This window comes from Chelonia mydas, chromosome 1 (assembly GCF_015237465.2).
Source record: "Chelonia mydas isolate rCheMyd1 chromosome 1, rCheMyd1.pri.v2, whole genome shotgun sequence".
Lineage (NCBI taxonomy): Eukaryota > Metazoa > Chordata > Testudines > Cheloniidae > Chelonia > Chelonia mydas.
This window is the reverse complement of record NC_057849.1, coordinates 201,150,850-201,173,642: the sequence shown is the minus strand read 5'-3', so window position 1 is coordinate 201,173,642 and position 22,793 is coordinate 201,150,850. Positions and strand designations below refer to the sequence as shown.

The 22,793-nt window shown below is 47.7% G+C and overlaps 1 protein-coding gene across 8 annotated transcripts in view; it reads right to left on the bottom strand.

Annotated features, from left to right (window-relative positions):
- Positions 1-2,841: 2,841 nt before the first annotated feature.
- Positions 2,842-22,793, bottom strand: part of PLA1A (phospholipase A1 member A) — a 28,942-nt gene continuing 8,990 nt past the window's right edge. For 2 of the 8 annotated variants that reach the window (XM_037909564.2, XM_037909560.2), the window contains exons 3-13: positions 22,585-22,786; positions 20,212-20,389; positions 18,926-19,034; positions 17,435-17,536; positions 15,185-15,274; positions 13,169-13,336; positions 11,456-11,545; positions 7,992-8,100; positions 5,515-5,679; positions 3,922-4,029; positions 2,842-3,359 (exon numbers count right to left, since the gene is read on the bottom strand). In XM_037909564.2, the coding sequence (XP_037765492.1) occupies positions 3,275-3,359; positions 3,922-4,029; positions 5,515-5,679; positions 7,992-8,100; positions 11,456-11,545; positions 13,169-13,336; positions 15,185-15,274; positions 17,435-17,536; positions 18,926-19,034; positions 20,212-20,389; positions 22,585-22,786 (1,406 nt within the window). In that variant the 3' untranslated portion in view covers positions 2,842-3,274. The other 6 variants (XM_043538723.1, XM_037909568.2, XM_043538726.1 and 3 more) reach the window with 5 other exon arrangements.

Genomic DNA, 22,793 nt, shown 5'->3' with positions numbered 1-22,793 from the left:
CCTCTGGAAGGGAATATGGGTACCTCTCTTTGGAAGGAGAAGAAGTTGAACTGGATTTTTGTAGACTCTGGGTGTCTCCACTGAGGTAGAGATGGAGTGAAGGAACAGTCAGGTCTGAGCCCTCACAAAAGGATCTGGGAGATCGGGATAAGGAAGCAAGAAAGATGCAATATTTTAGTTAAAAACAATATGGAGAGATAGTAGGCAACTTACAAATACAGCAGTAATAATATTTCTACTGCAAGCTCACCCATCAGTGGGGGCTCGCATGGTGTGATAATAGTCACCAGGGGCCCCTTTATCCCCCCTTAGGCTGGTGCCAAGGGGCCACACGGCAGGCATAAGGCCCCCTATGCCCAGGTACAGAGGCGGCTCCACCAGCTCCATGCTGTTCCCACAGGGGCCCCAAGTGCAGGAGGCATTCTGATGTGGGCCGGGGGCATGGGTAGGGCTTGCTCCTGCAAAGCTCTATAAGGGTCACTGAAGCACGGACGCAAGTAGCCAGTGCCGGGTCTATGCCAGCCCCTGCAGCACAAACTGCCTCCTCTTTGTTACTCTGCCACAGGAGAATCAGATTCCAGCATCCTCTATCACAACACTTCTGTGTTGTTGCCCCAGACAGACGTCTCTAGCTATTCACTGCGTCTGCTTCTTTCTGACCCAGTCATCCTCTGTAGGCTAGGAAGCTCCTTCAGTGGAGAGCTGTTGGCTTCGCCTTAGCAAAGGAGTGGAGGTTTCTGTTCAGTGCCATTAAACTACACAGCAAGGTAGCCACTACTCCCTGAGCGGTCGGGTAGACCCTGGGGTAGCTGTTAATACATATTGCTACCCTGAGGTATCCACGCAAAAGACAACTGCTGTCACAGGTGAGGACTTTTATTTTTCCTGGTGAGTGCTCCACCCTGCACTCTGCCCTGAGGCCCCACCCCTTCCCCTGAGGCCCTGCCCTCGCTATGCCTCTTCCCGCCTCCCCTCCGTCCCCTACCCTGAGGCTCCCAGCCTGCCCGCCGCTCACTGCTCTCCACCTTTCCCAAGTGCCTGCTGCCAGCAGCCAGCAGCTGATTGGTGGTCCTGCCGAACAACTGTGGCTAGTGTGTGCTGAGCACCCTCTTTTTTTTTCTGTGGGTGCTCGAGCCCCTGAGCACAGCTGAGGTTGGCGCCTATGACTGCTGTCACAAGAACTGATACATGAAGCCCAGAGCGCATGCGTGGCAGGAGGGGAGCTGCCTCCTGTGCCCCCGCCACCACACCCAGCTAGGAAAAAAATCAAACCCTCAAAGGCTCTGCTGAGTCCCAGAGAGAAGCCATCAGAGGGGTGGGTGCACTCTCCCTTGTGAACTTCCCACCAGGGTGTGCCCCTCCGCATATGATTCTTACATAAAATCATCACTTATAAAGTTTGCAGATGACACAAAAATTGGGGGGGTGGTAAATAGTGAAGAGGACAGGTCACTGAGACAGAGTGATCCAGACTGCATGGTAAACTGGGTGCAAGCCAACAATATGCATTTGAATACTGCTAAATGCAAATGTTGCCATCTAAGAGGAAAGAATGTAGCCATACTTACAGAAAGGGGGTCTCTATACTGGGAAGCAGGGACTCTGAAAAAGATTCAGGGGTTGTGGTGGATAATCTGCTGAACATGCGTTCCCAGTGCAACACTGTGACCAAAGGAGCTAATGCAATCCTGGGAGGCATAAACAGGGGAATCTCGAGTAGGAGTAGAGAGGTTATTATACCTCTGTATTTGGCACTGGTGCGACTGTTGCTGGAATACTGTGTCCTGTTCTGGTGTCCACAGTTCAAGAAGATGTTGATAAGCTGGAGGGGGTTCAGGGAAGAGCCACATGAATGATTAAAGGATTAGAAAACATGCCTGATAGTGATAGACTCCTATAAACTGGATGGGCAAGTGCTGTCCCAAGGGATGAGAGCAGGACCCCAGTCTTGTAAGGTTCTTTCTTCACTCCCTTCCCTCCCCAACACAATTACCCATCTGTAGGGTTCTGAATCTTGTCATGGTGGGGAAGCCTCCTGGCTCCAGATGAAGGCCTCTCCTTTGCTTTTGTCCTGACTTGCTTCTGCTGGCCAGCTGTCCTCTTGACCTCTGTGTTCTGTTTCTTTCATGCCAGGAAGGGGCTTCTCCACCCCCTGTCTGTCTGTCTGGTGGGGTGGCCAATTCAGGGGTTAGAACCCTGATGTTCTGAGGTATTTATTAAAATATGTTTGTTTAGGAAAACCCTGTGAAAAGGGCATGGCCCTAAAAGAGACTGAGAGTCTACTGCCAGGAAAGGCCTGAGTGTCCAGGCGCAGGGGCACTCTCCCAAGGCTAGATGCAAAGCTCTTGCAGAAGAAGTTATGGAAGGACTGTCCAGCCCTTGGAGCAGAGCTCTCTCACTGGCTCCTCTGAACGTATCTCTTGATCTCCAACTGCCAGGGCTATTGGGCATCTAAATGTAGATGGGTTCCTGAATCAGGGCTGTTCCTTACTTTTCAGAGTGTTTTTGGTGTGTTTTTTTTCTTACTAATAAATGGTCTGTTTTAATATCTGAACACTGCTGGCGCTGATATATCTGAGTATCCAGGAACAGGACACATCAACTGTGCCAAAGAGACATATCACAAAATTACAATCAGATAGCCAGAATAGCAGATGGAGTCTTGTCATGATAAGAGAAAACAGATCGATGCTGATTACACTGCAGGACCACTCATGAAATCAAGAGGGCCTCAGACTCTGTAGGCATCCAGGCCTGGACTAGTTATTTTCACATGTGTGTGTGTGTGTGTGTTGCTAGGGGAATGACTCCTTCCCATAAAAAACCAGAGCCACACCGCTGCACGTTCTCTAATAACAATAATACTTTGCATGTCTGCGGCGTTTAATGGGAAGATCTCAAAGCACTTTAGAAACATTAAGGAATTAACCAACCGTCACAATCCTCCTGAGAGATGAGCATTATCAGCCCCTTTTGACAGAGGGGGAAACCAAGATTAAGCGATTTGTCCAAGGTCTCACAATGGCGCATTTGTAGAGCTGGGAATAGAGGCCACAAGTCCTTACTGCCAATCAGCTGCTCTATTTGACCATAGTCTTTCCTTTCAGCAGAGCATTTCTCTTCCCAGAGCTGTTCTTCATTCTGTCCCCAAGGTGGGTTGATGAAAAATCCAACTGGTTCTGTCCTGTTTGGAAGAAGTATCGTCCAGAGGGAGGAAGTAAATGTTGGAGCCCAGCATTGTGCCTGTGCATGCTGCACGCTCCAGGGGACTTTCCTATGCACAGGGCACCACCAGGTCATGTTCAAGGGGCCTACTTGCCGTCAGGGACAGATGCTGAGACAGGCAAAATATCTTCTCACTGTGAGAGAAGCACACAGGAGTTAGGCAAATCTTAAAACAACCAAGGGCGAGAACCTGCTGGTGTCAAAGGACTAGCCCCAGAGGGGCTCTCTCTGATCTCCACCTCTCGCAGTCGCTGCTGCATTAGTTAGGGGAGTCTCAGATTTTGTGTTTCTCTGCAAGGACAGTGTGTTGAGGAATATGGGCTTCCACAGGGTGCCAGGTCAATACACATGGAATTGGCATCACATGCTGAAGCCTCAAATTTGGCTTTGACATCGTACCCAAACATTCAGAGCCAGATTGTACCATTTAGGCACAGTCCTGACTGGGGGGTGCTGTGGAAGGGGAAGCCCAATGCTTCCCAGAACTCCAGCATGCAAGGGATCACCGCTGCTGCACCAGCCTTTAAGAAGGTGCAGCATGTGCTCCCCTGTGTATCCAGCTGGTCCTTGCAAGGTGGTGTGGAGGACATAAGGTCATGACTCTGCCACTCCCCTAGCACCTTTGTGGGTCTTTTGCTCTCCAGGGGGCACTGGAAAGGAACAGTCCTCAAAAGAACTCTGGAGGAACAATAGTACCTTCTCTCCGTGTGGGGGTCTGAGAGTGGGGAGGCTTCTTGTGTCTTCTCCAGCTTATGCACCTGTACAAAGGCCCAGCTCTGTCTAGCTTTCAGGTGAGTGGGCTCTCTAGGCATAAAATGAGGAGCATGTCGACTAATGACTATGGGGTGCACTCAAGGGGGCTGCTTATGGTATATCAAGGACTGTGTTGGAATTGCAAGCTATCACTTTAAGTGTGTGTGTGGGGGGAGGGGGGTTCCTGGTCCTGCATGTAGGCTAGTGGGCTCTGTAGCAAAGCATGCGATCAGTCAGATTGGAAAGAGCCAGCTTAAAGAAAGGTGGGGTGAAGTGTGCCTCTCTGCCTTAGGGAGGAGCCTGCTTTGCCTCACTCTGTTTTTGGGATCATGTGTGTTATTGTTCTGAATTCTAAACAATAAAGTAGTGTTACGTTGCAACCTTCCATTGAGAGTATTTACATTTATATCTAACTTCTTTGTGTGTATGCTGGGAACATAACACTGGTCGTCGGGAATGTTGCATTAGGGTGAGAACCTCATCCAGGTTAGATGGGTTTGCTTTTGGTTTCTCCTGCTTTCAAGATGCTAACTAGGGCTGGATGGTAACTACAGTTCTGCGAATAATGGATTTTTTGGCTCAGAGGCTGAATTTAAAAATTTAAAATCCAGGGAAAATAATCTAGTCTTCTTGAAATGAAACCCATTTTTTCAATTTTTTTTTTTGCCAAAAAAAAACCCCATCGAAATGCATTGTTTAGTGACAAAATAATTTGTAAAAAAAAGAAAACCCCCAAACATTTGTCCCGCTCTAATGGTTACTGGTTCACAGTCTCTGGCACAGCCGCACAGACAATGCCACCTGGCAGCAAAATGGCTGCCCTGGGCCCAGGTATCAGAAGCTCCCCCTGATTTCAGAACAATCAAGGCCCTATGCTGACAGGTGCTCAGTAGGTGCTCGCTTCTTCTCCAGATGAGACCCAAAGTGAGTGGAATAAGGTGGAGAGGGCAGATGAGGACAAAAAGAATGAGCCCTAATGGAAACAACCAGTGCAGATTTCCTTTGGCAGCTCTTCACTGTTGCTCTAAGCCTCCTGGTGGGGCTCCCATTGGAGCAGCAGCCTTTTCCCTCACAGCAGCAGGGTCTAGCTCAGCTAGATCACAGGGGATAAGTAGAGATAGGGACCATAGCTCAGGTGATTCTCTCTCACACCCATAGGGTATATAGGACAATTTCTCCAGGGACAGAGTTTTTCAGGGGCCTTTTCCTCTCCAAGAAGCAGTGGGGCTCGTCCGTTAAAATCAGGGGTTGTCTCCCATGTAATTCATTTCCTGAATTGTCTCTATGTGTGTGCATGCAAAGGAAGGGTTGGGGGCCTTTGTGGCACCTCAGCCCTTCCCCAATATTTGCTTCATTTCTGCTGTATGTGGTACCCAGCAACAGCCAGAGAAGACAAAGGGGAGAAGCTCTAACATGCTTAGCTTCTGCGTGACTCCAAGAGAAGCTGGGCTCTCACACAGGGTGAGAAGCTGAAGCATTGAGCTGGCCAATAAGGCTCTCTGGCTGGAGTGAGATAAAGGGATGTCTCCTGCTTACCGATTACCGACAGGCAGTGCGGTTGTACAGAAGTTGCCAACGATGACGGCCTTGTCCTTCTTCCAGATCTGCAACTTGGGGAGATACTTCAGCATCACCACCTTTATCTGGCACAGTGGGACTGGATGAGCTAGCACCCCTTTGCCCAGCTGCTGCTGCTTAGGTCTGCAAGGCAGAGGGAGGGATGTGATTGAGAACAAGGGGCCAAACCACAGTAGCGTGTGAGTATGCAAGGGAGGATGGAGTCACACGTGTCTACTGAAACATTGGAGATGGTGGGGTTGTTAACAGGAACCCTCATAGAACTTGGTGAGATCTAAGGATCCTTCTATGGCAATCTTACACTTCATGAGAGGTGGGAGGCTCTGCCCCAATAGACCCCTCTCCTACTCCAGGGGGATCTCTGTGTTATATGCCCTTCCTCTTCAAAGGCTAGAGAATGTGTGGGTATGGATGTGTATCTTTCTTCTTATACCACATGATTAAAGCAGCTCCCCCAGATCAGCAAATATTCACTCCTCTGTTCCTCTGTCTTGTAATCCTATCCTGACACTCCATCAAATACAGCACTAAACATTGCACAGATGGCCAGGAGCATTATGAAGTGGGCAAAGCGTGGGGTGGGGTGGGGATGTTGCCTTCTTTGAAACATCAGGTGCTGGCCACTGCCAGCAAGAGGGTAATGGACTGTAAGGACTATTGATCAGATCCACTAAGGCAAAGCCTGTTTTATAAAGAACAATGAGGCCTATTAATCCCTACTGTAATAGCACTGATTTTAGTGGAGTTACATGGGAAGGAATTTGGCTCACTGTGTCTGGTTTGCAGTTCTCAGAAAATAAAATGAGAGAAATGAATGGTAAGAAAATGTAAAACAAACCAAGGGAAATCCTTCTTTCTGCAGTATGTATTGAACATGTGGGATGCACCCCCACAAACAGGAAGAGAGTCACTGGGTTTCAAAGAGGGTTGGTTAATTGTATCACCAGTAATCCTGTGTGCGGGGAACTCTGGTTGACTTTAATGGGAGTGCTGTGGGCAGAGGCTCTGCGGGACTGAGCGCATGATGGCCAAACATTTCAAAGCTGGGTGTCTACAGTTGGGTCCTAACTCCATATTTAGGCACGAAAAAACCCCAACAGGTTTTCAGCAGTGCTAAGCACCCACAAATCCTACTGAAGTCCCTGGGAGCTGCTGAGCGTTTAGCATGCTTGAAAGTCTGGTCACCTATTTAAGTGCAGATTGGATACAGATACAAATTTTGTATTCTCAGACAGCTCTATCTGTAACCCAACCAATTCCCATGTGTCCTGTCCTTCTTGAGCTCACACGCCACCTGGTGGACATACTTAAATGACCCGAATGGCTGTTGGTCTCAAATAGTCATGACTGAGCCACCAAGGTTTAGAGTAGAGCGGGGCCCAGATCCAAGTACTCACACACACTTTGTTGGGAAATGTAGACCTGGCCTTAAACTTTCCTGGGCTGAACTTGCCTGTAACTCAGAGGTTTGATTTGCATCTGTTCAAGCTCCAGAAGGTTGGCTGCTTATCTGAATTCATCTAAACTTCTTTGGTCTGCAACGTTAGGCTGGAAATCAGTGGAGATGTAAATGCTTCTTGTTACTGGCCAGGCTGGAAATCCCCTGGAAACAGCCCCTCCCTGAGTACGTCAGACCTGCTGCTCTTGGTCCCAGGCATAGAGGCAGCATACTTCAAAAGGTCTGGACCAGACTTTGAGCTGAGCAGAAACTCCGCTCAGCACAACAGAAAGGGGCCATCTGGGAGCTAGCTCTGGTGCTGCTCTGGCCTGGGCCCCTTGCACACATCCTGCAGCATACTCTGCTCTCTTCCTCCCTGCCCCAGCTTGCCTATTGTGCTGGGGGTCGAGGGGAGGGACAAAGCTGTAGGAACCAGCAAGACTGGCTCTGTGCCTGCTGGGCACTCTTCTTTGCTGGGGAAATCCCAGAGGAGTTAGCACACAGGGCAGGGAGAGGTCAAAGAATCCGGCCCTTTAATCCAAGATACAATTTGGGGGAAGATGGCACTTTCCAGATGGATTTTACTGTCCTGAACCTGCCTCTGTCCCCAGCCTCAGTGGATTCTCCTCTCCCAGGTTCATTGCTGAGTAACTGCAGTTACAATGGATTAGTTAATCTCTGTCCTGCTGCACACAAATGCTTCTGTTTCTACAGCCATTTTCAGCTCACATCTCAGGGTCATCAGGACAGCTGCCTGATGAGTCAGGTATGTATGGCCAGAGCCTGGAAGGGAGGTTGGTATTTGCTGGATGTCCCTCTCTTTGCCAGCAGTTTGGTTATCAACTACTCAGTTACATTACCAGGACATCTGGTGGTGATTGCATGTGGTCATTTGTGCTACTGCTATGCGCATACATGGCTTAGAAAGACATCCTTGTGCCTGCAACAAGGAAGACGAGGGAGTCAAGACAGGTCAGAGGTGCACATTGTCACTCACATGGTGATCTTCACGCTGGCTGTAGAGTTGCTGCTGCGGAAGGTGATCTCAAGGTTGGTGACCAAGCTTCTCCTCTGCTGCAAGTGAAACTCCACCAGGCTGTGGTACACTGGGCAACAGACAGCACACGACAGAGTGAGGGCACAAGTCCCTGGCTGTAGGGGACAATTTCCTGGTGCAAGTACGAGAGGAGCCAACTAGGGGGGGAGCTTTTCTTGACCTGCTGCTCACAAACCAGGAAGAATTAGTGGGGGAAGCAAAAGTGGATGGGAATCTGGGAGGCAGTGACCATGAGTTGGTTGAGTTCAGGATCCTGACACGGAAGAAAGGAGAGCAGCAGAATACAGACCCTGGACTTCAGGAAAGCAGACTTCGACTCCCTCAGGGGACAGATGGGTAGGATCCCCTGGGGGACTAACATGAAGGGGAAAGGAGTCCAGGAGAGCTGGCTGTTTTTCAAGGAATCCCTATTGAGGTTACAGGGACAAACCATCCCGATATGTCAAAAGAATGGTAAATATGGCAGGAGACCAGCTTGGCTTAACGGTGAAATCCTAGCAGATCTTAAACATAAAAAAGAAGCTTACAAAAAGTGGAAGGTTGGACATATGACCAGGGAAGAGTATAAAAATATTGCTTGGGCATGTAGGAATGAAATTAGGAGGGCCAAATCGCACCTGGAGCTGCAGCTAGCAAGAGATGTCAAGAGTAACAAGAAGGGTTTCTTCAGGTATGTTGGCAACAAGAAGAAAGCCAAGGAAAGCGTGGGCCCCTTACTGAATGAGGGAGGCAACCTAGCGACAGAGGATGTGGAAAAAGCTAATGTACTCAATGCTTTTTTTGCCTCTGTCTTCACAAACAAGGTCAGCTCCCAGACTGCTGCACTGGGCATCACAGCATGGGGAGTAGATGGCCAGCTCTCTGTGGAGAAAGAGGTGGTTAGGGACTATTTAGAAAAGCTGGACGCGCACAAGTCCATGGGGCTGGACGCGTTGCATCTGAGAGTGCTAAAGGAATTGGCGGCTGTGATTGCAGAGCCATTGGCCATTATCTTTGAAAACTCGTGGCAAACGGGGGAAGTCCCGAATGACTGGAAAAAGGCTAATCTTTAAAAAAGGGAAGGAGGAGGATCCTGGGAACTACAGGCCAGTCAGCCTCACCTCAGTCCCCAGAAAAGTCATGGAGCAGGTCCTCAAGGAATCATTCCTGAAGCACTTACATGAGAGGAAAGTGATCAGGAACTGTCAGCATGTATTCACCAAGGGAAGGTCATGCCTGACTAACCTAATCGCCTTCTATGATGAGATTACTGGTTCTGTGGATGAAGGGAAAGCAGTGGATGTATTGTTTCTTGACTTTAGCAAAGCTTTTGACACGGTATCCCACAGTATTGTTGTCAGCAAGTTAAAGAAGTATGGGCTGGATGAATGCACTATAAGGTGGGTAGAAAGTTGGCTAGATTGTCGGGCTCAACGGGTAGTGATCAATGGCTCCATGTCTAGTTGGCAGCCGGTGTCAAGTGGAGTGCCCCAGGGGTCGGTCCTGGGGCCCGTTTTGTTCAATATGTTCATAAATGATCTGGAGGATGGTGCGGATTGCACTCTCAGCAAATTTGCGGATGATACTAAACTAGGAGGAGTGGTAGATACGCTGGAGGGCAGGGATAGGATACAGAGGGACCTAGACAAATTGGAGGATTGGGCCAAAAGAAATCTGATGAGGTTCAATAAGGATAAGTGCAGGGTCCTGCACTTAGGACGGAAGAACCCAATGCACCGCTACAGACTAGGGACTGAATGGCTAGGCAGCAGTTCTGCGGAAAAGGACCTAAGGGTGACAGTGGACGAGAAGCTGGATATGAGTCAGCAGTGTGCCCTTGTTGCCAAGAAGGCCAATGGCATTTTGGGATGTATAAGTAGGGGCATAGTGAGCAGATCGAGGGACGTGATCGTCCCCCTCTATTCGACATTGGTGAGGCCTCATCTGGAGTACTGTGCCCAGTTTTGGGCCCCACACTACAAGAAGGATGTGGATAAATTGGAGAGAGTCCAGCGAAGGGCAACAAAAATGATTAGGGGTCTGGAACACATGACTTATGAGGAGAGGCTGAGGGAGCTGGGATTGTTTAGTCTGCAGAAGAGAAGAATGAGGGGGGATTTGATAGCTGCTTTCAACTACCTGAGAGGTGGTTCCAGAGAGGATGGTTCTAGACTATTCTCAGTGGTAGAAGAGGACAGGACGAGGAGTAATGGTCTCAAGTTGCAGTGGGGGAGGTTTAGGTTGGATATTAGGAAAAAAATTTTCACTAGGAGGGTGGTGAAACACTGGAATGCGTTACCTAGGGAGGTGGTAGAATCTCCTTCCTTAGAAGTTTTTAAGGTCAGGCTTGACAAAACCCTGGCTGGGATGATTTAATTGGGGATTGGTCCTGCTTTGAGCAGGGGGTTGGACTAGATGACCTCCTGAGGTCCCTTCCAACCCTGATATTCTATGACCATGCCTTCAGCATAAACCCTCGCCTTGTAGCAATGGGAGGGCTGTCTGTCCTCACCCCCTGCCTGCTATGACCTCTCCAGCACTGTATGGAGAAGATTAAGCAGAGCTTTGACATAAAAAGGGAACAGGCTGCCTGGTCGATTGGACATATATTTGTTTACTGACGGGACTCCATTCCTCATCGTTATGTTCTGAGAGTGAGAGTCAGACAGACACAGACAGAGCCAGAGAGGGGGAAGGGTGGCAGAGAGAAAATGAAGGTGTCCGTGGGAGCCATTGGGCCCACGTCTCCTCTCATATTGGCATAAATCAGGGGTAACTCCACTGGTCTCACTGGTTACACCAGGTGTAACACTGGTGGAAGTGTGAGAAGAATCAGGCCTATTATCCTCGATAGTCTCTAGGAGCGTGGCACGAAATGAGGCTAAGGGCCAGATCTCAAATGCCTTCTAGGGCCAATTTCTACTCTCAGGTACACCTGTGGAAAATGGAGTCTCTGACCAGGAGTCATTGGGTATTGAACTGGATGGAGAAGCTGGCCCATAACTCAGAATAGGACAGTGGCTTGGGTTAGCCCAGTATTTGTAACAGTGATGTTCTGCAGCTGGTGAAAGCAGTGCCCCCCTGCCAATGTACAGCTGCTGAAGGAGGCCTAGGGATAGGGAGACTTGCTGAGGAGCGTGTGAGAGGGGCACAGCAATGTCTGTTGTCCCTCGCTGAGGAACATGGCACAGCACAATACAGCACTTCTGCAGCAGGTATTGAGGGATTTACAGAAGCTACCATGAAGCCAGATATCCCCTCAATCCATTTCTCAGAGCCCCCTGCAGTTTCCATGGGGAGCAGGGGAAGGACTGACACATTCCAGACAACCACAGTGACTCTCTTCAGGAGCACTGGCATAAATGGAAAGTCTCCACAGTTCATTCATGCTACCAGCCTGGCTTCCTTCTCTCTTTGCTACTTACTGCAGTACGGGGCTGAGGAGGCGGTCACCAAGTAAACCTTCACCTCCTCGGGGAGCTTTGCCACGCTGACTCCACCGCGCTCCAAGAGCCCTAGGGGAAGAAATGAAGCCAAGATGGAGGGGGAAAGGCCCTGAGGGAATGGTTGGCAGGAACACCTGATTCACTTCTCACCTATCCCACTATTTTGATGTGGATCAAAATAGTGTTTACTAACCCCCTGCATCAGTGAGATCAGGAACAGGCTCACACAGTGTCTGCATCCCAGCTACGCTCCACTGCAGGGTTCCACCAGCACACCCAGTGTCACACCACCGCAACCAAAAGGACAGCCAGCAGTAAGGAGAGTCACCAGGGCATCCAGGCATGCTCCATGATGACACCATTGTAGCCTCTGGGCCTGATTCCCCACTGCCCTGCAGCCTGTGCCATCCTATGCACCTGTCCCAAATAAAAAGGCTTCCCAGTCAGGGTGGTACAGTTTCACCCTCACTTTGTGCAGTGTGTACCTAGGGAAACCAGGCTGGCTGTGCTGGGGGGAGGGCTAGTGACTCCTCTGGTGCTGGGGGAATGCACAACAGAACATGCCATGCCTTTCAGGGGCAAAATGCTTCCAGTCAGTGGCTTTCCAGTGGCGCACCTCCTTGCACAGCTCAGCCTCAGGGGAGCGGAAGAGAGTTTTCCCAGTACTGGAATGCAGTCACCTCTGGGGTGAACAGAGCCACTGCTGACCAGCATACTGATGTAGGAGCAATGGGTGAATATCAAAGGGGTTGAAGTTTAGGTTCAGCTCAGTTTAGGGTAAACACTGGCTGCTTCTGTGAAGCAGCCAAACTTTTTGACTTCAGTGCACATTGGACAGACAGGTAAGTGAACAACGTCTCCTATTGAAACTGCAGGGGGAAATGTAAGGGCTTATCCACACAAACATTTATTATTATGTGGCAAGCTGGGGTGTAAATCTACCCTGCACTAGCCTGCTGCACACTAAGTGTCCGTGTGGACCCTGCTGATACGCACTAACGGTTCATTTGTGCACTTTGATTTACTCCCATTTCATCAAAGCGCAGTAAGGAGCTGTTGTGGACCCAGCTGATGTGCATTAACAGCTCCTTACTGCACTTTGATGAAATGGGAGTAAATCAAAGTGCACAAATGAACCGTTAGTGCGTATCAGCAGGGTCCACACGGACACTTAGTGTGCAGCAGGCTAGTGGAGGGTAGATTTACACCCCAGCTTGCTGTGAACTAAGTGTTAGTGTAGACAAGCCCTGAGCAGGAATTCAATGACTCACATTGGAATTTGGCCAGGAGACTAGGTTTAAAACTAGAGTTGGTCCCAAACCACAGAATTTGATTCCAGATCTGAACTCCAGTTTCTAACCTACCCCAAGTTCAGAGGAATTTGGATTCAGCCCATTCAGAGGGAGGGGCCAGCTGCAAATCTGACCTTTTGCAGACTTTGGCAGGGGGCTAGATTTGGGGTATTTGTTCAGATTCATTTCCTGCCCTTATGGAATGGACCATAGGGTGTTCAATGGCCGTAGGTGTTCAGAACCTTGGTTTTACATCTCACCCCACAGCTGAAACCCAGTAGTTCCTAACCATTCCCAGCTCAAAAAAATCCAATCTAAATGCCTCACCCTGCATCAAAGACCTTCAGGTTTCTACTCTCCTCTCCCTTTGGACAATGGAGTTCCCAGGCTGGTATCATACCTATTCTGGGACAGGAGAGCAGGAAAGGATTGAAACAGTCCAGGCAGTGGCCAGCAAGGAAATTTTCATGACTTGAGCATGGAAATGCCATCATAGGACAGGAATTCTCCAGGGCACTGACATAGAGATGTACCGCCCTCATATGATCACAGATCAGATAGTTATACCCTGCAAGATAAAGCAAGACTACAGGTAAGGGGATCATGAAGGGACTGACCTCGTGATCCAATATGGACTCTATGCATTTCTAAGGAGCCCAGCACAGTAATAGCTAGGGTGCAAGTTAAGAAACACTTTATTCTGTCTGCGAAGGACACACCAGGTACAATTTTCAAAAGTGCCTAAGCAATTTAGGCATCCAAGTCCCACTGAAAGTCAAGTCACTTAGGTGCTTTTGAAAATTTTATCCAAAATCCCCTCCACTCATCCTTTCCTGGGCAGCTGTGGACTAAGCAAAAGGCTGTAATTCAGGTGTCACAGGTATTAGCTCCGAATTCTGCCTCTAACTCACTGTATGACTGAGCAATTCACTTGGCCTCTGTGCCTCAGTTTCCCCAATCTAGAAAATGATGCTACAGATACTCATCCATCTTTATAAAGTGCTCTGAGACCTGTGGCTGGAGAGCCCTATATATGGTGAATTCTAAGGCCTAATCCACATTAGAAAAGGTTTGCTAGCAAAGCTGCACTGACAAGCCCTCTCAGTTTAGATGCAGCATATACCAGAAGAAAAGGTTTTTTCGCTGTTATAGCTTATACTGGTTCCCCAAATGAAATGAGATACTGGCTGTTAGGATATAGATATTCAGGCCTGTCTGCAAAGGCCTATACTTTAGGCATTTAGGTATATGTTTATAATTTAGCTAGTTATAGAGGTATAAAAAAGGAATCAAAATCACTGTCTGACTGTAAAAGGCCTTTTTCACTGTGACAGTCTGAGGCCCTGTTCTTAGGCCAAAGCCTTTGGCTAAGCAGCAGAGGCAGCCATAAGCTGGGAAGCGACCGGTCACCTCCTCACATTCCAAACTAGTCACATTGAAATAAGGTGCTATTGGGCTGTTAGGAATACACTCCTGTCCTGATAATGCCTATCGCCTCCAGAGAAAGGGAAGTGCCTAGAAGATGTAAAAGGAAACTTAGTTTGATAGCTTCCTGTCTGGCAAGACCTCACTTATCAATAGCTGGGATATGAAATCCTCATTTCTTTATTGTTCTATCACTGTAGTCCCCATTTCCGTATTGTTTGTCTGTATAATCTGTCTGGTTCTGTGATTGTCTGCTGTATAATTAATTTTGCTGGGTGTAAACTAATTAAGGTGGTGGGATATAATTGGTTAAATAATCATGCTTCAATATGTTAGGATTGGTTAGTTAAATTTCAGTAAAATGATTGGTTAAGGTATAGCTGAGAATATTACTATATAAATTAGGGGAAAACAGGAAGTAAATTGGGATTTGAAAATAAGGAAAAGGGAACTTGGATTTAAGCTTGCTGGAAGTTCACCCCAATAAACATTGAATTGTTTTCACCTTTGGACTTCGGGTATTGTTGCTCTCTGTTCATGTGAGAAGGACCAGGGAAGTGAGAAGGTGAAGGAATAAGCCCCCTTACACTGGCAAAATGACTTTTTTGCTGGTAGAACTGCATTTACACTAGGGCTTTTGCTGATAGAGAAATATCATTAAAAAAATCACGCCCTGGGTACAGGCAAAAGTTTCTAGTGGAAACCTGGCTTCAGGGTGCTTTGCGTTTCAGCTGTTTTGTTGCATAACCAATGGTAGTGTTATCTGATTATTCTTCTCTGAATGTTGAGAGGCAGCTTGGGCAAGATAGCTCATCTTGCATGATACTGTCATGCTATGGCTTGTCCTTTACACATTTACTGTCCTGCTGTAATGTCTGCCATACCCCTGCCCTGGCTCAAGTGGGAACTGTTAGTCAAGCAGTAGCTTTACAGGCTGACTGACTGGAATGAAGGGAACGTCCCTTGACAACTTGCCGTGAATCCTTCTCACCTGATGAGATGAACCGGGGGCATCCAGGTTGGTCTTTGCCTCCATTAATGAAGTAATCAATATGGCCTACAGGAATCCGGATACCAAAATCTGAAAGGAGTGAAAAAACCCCGCTGAGCTATTATTCCTGCTCCTCCTTCACTAGGGAAACATTCTAGAGGAAGCTGCTAGTTTCCATGTTCCAAGGTCCTAAGAACAGGATGTACTTAACAGTATCCTAGCTGGCCCCAGGCCCACACACAATATGGTGGTTTCTTCACCAGACTAAGGGAGAATTTTAGGTGTCTTGCCATCTGTTTTCACTGTACAGATTGCTCCATCCCTATGTACTGAAGCATGGAGGAGAGTGTTCACCTGGGCCTTTGTTTTAATGGGACTTTCACGCTGAAGGAAACTGAATGGGAGAAACCTTAATTTGGGAAATGATTCTCTGGTCACCTTTTTGCAGTTTTTCCTTTACTCTTTGCAGAGATCTGCAACTGAATTAGAAGTTGTTTCCCCCTCCCTCATGGTCTACCCTGCTTGATCCCCTGTCATGTCAGTGTCCTGGCTTTGTGACTTCACAGGGTGTTTCCCATGAAATGACTGTGAGGTCAGTCACAATTATGACTTCTCTGCAGGAGAAGGTGATGGGCTGTGATGAAGGGCAAGACTTTTTCCCTGTTCTTGTCCTGTATAATTATTTGTGAGGCAGTGATATGTAGCAGTTAGAGCACAGGAACAGGGGTCAGGAGGCCTAGATTCCATGCCTAGCCCTGCCACTGATGCTCTTTGTATTTTTGGACACATCACTTAACATCTCTGGGCATCAGTTCCCCCCCCCGCTGTAAAATGGAAATTATACTGACTTACCTCCCAGCAGTTATGAAGCTTAATTAATAAATCTCTATAAAGAGCTCTGTGGTCTTCAGGGGGAAGGTGCTACAGAAAGGTGCAAAGCATTATATTCTATAACATCTTTCATCTAAATTGACCTCTAAGCACTTTATAAAGGTTACTAAGTAATTGTACTATCTCTGGGTCTAATTCTGCTGTTGCTTACAGCAGAATAAATGTGAAGTAACTCCCCTGAAGTCAGTGGAAGTAGGAGCAGTGAGGCCCTACATACTCACAGGAATCACTGGGAGTGTCAGAGCCCATCAGCATGGCATAACAGTTTAGGAGAGGAAGTGAAGGAGAATATTGAATTGAAATCTCCAGGGGCATTTTGGGAGCAGTATGCAATGACCAGAGAGGACATAAGGTGAGGACACTGGGTCTTGCACCCCAATCTTTGCAAAAGGTGCCAGGGAAACTTTCATGGCAATATATTGTCAGGCCCTCAGGTTGCATGGAAAGTGAAAGGGAACCTTCTCTCCTGCCCAACGTTGAAGGAACTGGACTGATTGTTTCAGCTGAAACAATCTTCTCCTGGCAAAACCAGGAGCTATGTGAGCTGGTCCCACCAAAAGCTTTCTCTGTGTTCCTCCACCTGACTTGCTGCCCATTCATCGATCCTGCTGCTTTCAGATGCTGGGGGATGAAGAGACACAAAGGGAGGAGCAGTATTTGAGAATTTTTTGACATTGTAAATTTCCCTAGTGTAGACACAGACAACGTAATTCTCAGAGGTGCTATTGTTGGTGGGGCTTCTAGCATAGTAAAAATCTGGCCATGAGAATTTTGTCTATCATTTGAGTTAAGCCTTCTGGAAAGCAAATCTAACCAAAACACAACTACATCCTACTGTGAGACTTGAACCTATTATCTTCTGACCTAGAAGGAAGAGTCACCAAGGGCCAGATTAACCCAACACTGGGTCCTAGGCAAACATACACTTTCTGGGCCTGTCTAATAGACGGGAGCGCTATAGTCCACTCACCGCAGCTGGGCTGGCCATGCTATAGATCTGCCAGGACTGGCTGCTCGTCTTGCCACTGCTTGGAGCGCTGCTCAGTGACAGAGGGGCAGCCAGGCCAAACTTGAGGGGCACTACAACCCAGAGCACCAGGTTGCAATGCCACTCACTCAAGTGAGTGAAGTTCAGTTGGCACATCAATTTGCATTAGTTAAAAGAACCACACCTCCCTCCTGCCCCCTCCCCAAAATGTGGGCCCTAGGTGGGTGCCTGGTTTGCCTATGTGTGAATCTGGCCTTGGAGTTAGCCACTGGGCCACACTGACAGCTATACACTAACCATGTTCCTGGGCATTAATGATGATGGCAGGGTGGGGAGAAGCAGTAGGCTGAAAAGAATAGAAACCAGATTACTGTCTGTATCAGTGTGAATGGCTTCCACAAAGAGAGCATCTCCAGGATCCAGGCGCTCCTCACGGCTGGCTTTTGTGTACTTGGGCCCCGCAGGATCCAGTCCTGTACCAAGATAGAACTAAAGTCTTAACAGCAGACACACTGCCACCCTCTTCCCCTTAAGAGAACCAGTGCTACTCTGGACCCAGCCTTGGGTTGGCAGAGTTTAGGTTGGCACCAAGAAATCCAGATGCTGATCCAAATATTTTCAGGCTGCAAATGGAACAGGAAATTGGGTATAATTGATTGTACACTTGTGAAATCACAGGGTAGGAATGAGTGGGGAAAAGGGAATTGTCAGAAGGTATTGATGCCTATAATTGACTTGGCAGAGGTAAAAGGGGAAAGGAGGAAAGACACATTTGGCAACTGTTATAAGTTAAAGGTTCAGAAAGGGCAGAAGGCCCCGAATGTGAGATTGGTGAGCATGTAGTTACTGGGGAGCAAAATGGTGCTACTTTTATAGGCCTGGTGAAGATGTAAATAAAAATGTTACTGTTGAAGATGAATCTCAAAAGACTTGAGGAAACAGGAAGAGCAATGCCAATTTCCCCTTCTGCTAAATGCCTTGGGCCATAACATACAGACCTAACATCAGACTAAAATAATAATGTACATTTTTTAAAATGTAGAGGAAGAGGATTGTGGTGCAGGTAGCTAGACGGATTGTCTTGTATGTAATGCACCTGAGTGTAAAGTGTGCCCTGGGACCGAGCTAGCTCAACATGGCAGCTCTATAGAATGAGTCACACACACTGTGCTCTCTCCTGGGAGCTGTACTGTTCCTTCTTGTTGTTCTTCTCAATCCGAAATAAAAGCTATTCATTTGAAAGCATGTCTTTTGTATTGGAAACATAGGGGTGATCTTTGTGCTGAGGGGCCAGCAAGGACCATCTGACGCAAGCTTTTTTGTGGTTCCCTTGGTACCAGGTCCAATTAGGCTTCCCAGCCAGGACATTTTTCCTCTAAGATGGTAGAAGCTCTGAGCTGAAAGGGTCAGCTCTTTATAATTCATTCCTATTGCTGTCAGGAACACGCAATCCTTTGTTATTAGTCTGAACATACAAAACTATTCAAGCATTAATGCTTTGATTCCCATGGGGTCTAGATTTCCCCATCATTAACTGATGGTGCAGTGACAACTGGTCTCCACCCACCCAGTAAGTGGTGTGAATTCTATTATTTGACTGTGTGTGAAAATGTTTCGGGCTCTTCATGGTCTGAACAGCGAGTCCTGCAAGTGAAATCCTGTGCTCAGAGGGTTGCTGGCCATTATTCCAAGAAAAAAAAACAACACATTCCTGAACTGCTCTGTAGCTTAGAAGTACCCACAAGCCCAAGACTTCTCAGCTAAAGAACCATTATCAATCCCTTTCCATCAACCTTGACATGCTCTTTCTGTCCTCACAATTCAGGGCCATTGGGAGAATCCTGGACCCAATGTTACAATACCTGTAATCCTTCCCAGCTGGCCTCCATAGAACTGCCCCACCAGACCTGCAACATGTGCTCCAAGGCTCACTCCAATGAAGTGCACAGATGTCCGTGACACTCCAAGTACCTGAGGAGTGAATAATAGTTAATACTGTCATCCCAGGGTCTCAAAGCACTTTTCAGAGGCAAATCACTATTATTTACCCCCATTTTACAGATAGGAAATCAGAGGCACAGGGAAAAGTGATCTACCCAGTCACAGCAGATCAGTGAGTGGCAAAGCCTGGTTTGCTGACCTCCTGTCCTGTGCACTGCTCCTGGGCTGCACTGCTTTTCTTATTGCATAAGGTGGTTAACCAGAGAGAAGTGAAGAGTGGTTGATATTGTCCTTACTTAGTTCTTTTTGACACATTGATCATGGACTCAAGATCACTGCAAGTCAGAGCAGTCATCTCCTCCAGCCCCCTACATACTCTCATGTTCCCTCCCCTTGGGTTATCTTCACTCTGGAGCACTTCCCACAGAACCTCCTAGTTGGGTGACACTACCCCCAACACCTGGATGTCCCTTCAGCAGGAACAAGGACAAGGTCTCTCTCCTAGCTTTGTCACCTCCCCACCCCATGCTGATGTTGTTTTCTCTTGTTGTTTCATTGGTTTTAGTTGCATAGGTTAGATTCCATTGACTTGAATGGGACTTAAGCACTTACATCGGTGTTTTTTGAGTAACGGTCAATATGATACCACGTGCCCTAGTTAATACAATGGGATGCAACAGATACAGGGCAACACATTCTGAGGCAATACAGTATTATGGGACAGGACACACCACATTTATCCTACCACCTCGCCTTTGATAGTGTTTGAGACCCACTTTTCACAGGTGTGAACGATGACATAAGGGGAAAGCAATGGAGGATCAAGGCCAGTGCCTGCAATATGTGAGGATACAATACTGTGCAGGGCCTGTGATATAGGCAGGACAATGCAGTATGGTACAATGCAATATAGTGAAACACAACGCTATACAATAGGGTAAGTAAGAGGTGGAAAGGCAGTGTCCTTAGTACACAGACCCATGGAGTGATGGGTTGGAGCAGCAGATGAGAGCTCAATGCATAGCTGGGCTGTGATACTCAGGAGGAAGAGGATCTGGGAAGATGGAGACTGTTTGGCCACTGCAGTGAGCTTATTATGGAATAAACAGAGGTCAGAGTGGAAGCTACTGTCTGGGTTGGTTTGCATTCACACCCATTTCTGTCCCTTGGCTATGCTCCTCCCACCCACACATTCATTTCCACCTACCAGCAACTTGCTGATGAAACGAGAGATCTCTATGCTCAGCTCCATGACATTTTCCACAGCACCAGGGTAGTTTCTTGTAGCTCCATAAACCCAGTCAACTGCAACCACATTCACCTTGGCAGCTCGGAATAATGCACCAATGAGTCCATTGATCCAGGAGGGCTTTGTGCCAAGTGCTCTGGTGAGCCATCAGAAATAAATATGTCAGATGCCTTCCAAAATGGGGCAAGCACACATGCAGACTTCCTTCCCCTCTGGGGTGGTGTAGCAAGGCTATGCTTCACTGGCACAGTGCCTCCTGCTGGTCATCCTGGGAATCAGCTCTTCCAGCCCAGAGCACCCTCTGCAGGCTGGTGTCTCACCTGCCACTGGCCCCATGTCCCTCCCAGACCCCAGGGCCCTTTACCTCAGGGTTCTGCCCCAGCAGGACCCCCACACTCTGGGTTTCCCCTCCCAGGGGAACCTCCAACCCTCTAAACCCACCTTGCCTCAGTGGCTACTGCCAGTCATCATCTAGCCCCCACTCCCTGGGGAAGACTGCAGTCTGTAATAGCCACTTAACACAGGCAAGGGGGTAGGACCAGCTGCCTCTGCCTATTCCCAGGCTGCCCCTCTGCCTGCAGCCTGGGGGTTTACCAGGTTAGAGCTCCCTTTGCCCTTCTCCACCTCCAGTACCTTGCTCTCAGGCAACTAGCCCTTCCCACTCCAGGACTAGAATGAGACTCCTCTGCTTCTGGCCCACAGCCCTCTTATAAGGGCCAGCTGGGCCCTGACTGGGGCGTGGTCCCAGCTGTGGCTGCTTCCCCCAATCAGCCTAGCTTTTCCCCAGCTGTAGCCTCTCCAGGGCTGCTTTAACCCCTTCAGGGCCGGAGCAGGGTGACTACCCGGCTACAGGTGGTGTCTCAAAATCTCCCTGCTGGGACTGCCATACAGGAGGTGAAAGTTTTGTCTACTATCAGACTGCCCCAAACAGCCTTCCTTCACTGCAGTTCACAGACTCTTTTCACCTATAACCATCCTGCCCATTATGAGTCCGAAAGAAATCAGACATTTACATGACCAAAACTAACACCTGCAGTGACAACAGCTTGAGTGAAATTGCCAGAGGCATCAGTCTTGCTGTAGTGCTTAAGCTGATCACCAGCTGAGGTCAAGAAGAAATTTCCTTCCATAGAGAGAGTATAGTCTAGTGAACAATGGGATAGAGGTCTAGGCACTAGGAGTTCCTAGTCTCAGCTCTGCTACCAGCTGGCTAAGAGACCTTGGGCAAGTCACATAGGCCCAGATTTTTAAAGGCATTTAGCGCTGGAACACCCAAATTGATTTAGAAGCCTAAATCCCATTCTTAAAAGGGATTTAGGCACTTAAGAGCCAAAATCCTCTCAATTGTCCATGGTATTTGGATTTTGGCTGCCAAGTCCCTAAATCCCTTTTAAAATGAGGTTTAGTCTCCTAAATCAGTTGGGCATTACAATGCTGAGTGTAGCGATGCCTAAATACCTTGAAAAATTTGGGCTTTAAGCTCTATGTGTCACAATTCCTCTTCCATAAAATGATATGAATTTACCTCTAGGTGTATTTTATTTATTGATTTCATTTTATAATGTCTCACCCTTCACGGAAATTAAACTAACATGATTTAAAATTAACTATGGGCTGGCTGATGCTCCCACAATAAAACAAACCCACCAAATGGCCACAGCTTTAAAAACCCTGGCTCAAACTCCCTGCCTCCAGGATGAGAAGAAGAAAGGTGGGTTTGGCAGGCTTCCTAGCAGGTTAAGAAATCCATGCACTGAATGGCTGGGGGGACAGAGGGAGAAAACTCCAAAGCAAAGACTCTTCATGAATAAAACTAGTAAAAAAACACGGGGAAAGACCTAATTTTGGGAGGGGGTGGGGGGATATCCCTGTTTTTTAAAACCTGTGGATATTTGAAATTTTAACTTTTAATTGAAAAGTTGAAATTTGAGGTATTTTGACCAGCTCTGCAGCTCGTCTCAAGATGAGGGTGAAAAAGTCACAAAAAGTATATTAACATTTTCTCCCTTTTTTCCTTTGATTTAGAATTAGAAATGTTGACTAGATTTTTCACTGACATTTTGAAATTCAGCTCTTTTGACATGGAATATCTTCCCCTCTGATGTAAGCACCTTGCCTGATTGTGAATTATAAACACTTTGGGGCAGGGAATATCATTTCATTCTGGGTTTGTGCCGTGCCTAGCACCAGGGGGTTCTGGTCCATGACCAATGCTCCTAGGTGCTATGGTAATACAAATAATAAATAATAATTGCTGAGGTATGACATGAGGAGAGAGAAGGAGATCTCTGAGGTCACTGGGACTGAGTGTTCAGCTCAGTTTATGCTTACCTGAAGCCATGGATTATTATTTTGGTGTCCAGGCTAGTATTGAAGTTGGAGTTCTTGATGTCATCGCCAAGTGATATCAGCTGCCCACAGCTGGGGTTTGAGGAGGTGAACAGAAGAAACTGGACTTTAAGTTTCCTGCCCTGTAAGAAGCTTGCAGTCTGAAAGTCAGAGCAGGGCTGTGCTGGGACATAGGTCTCATGCCCTGCAGT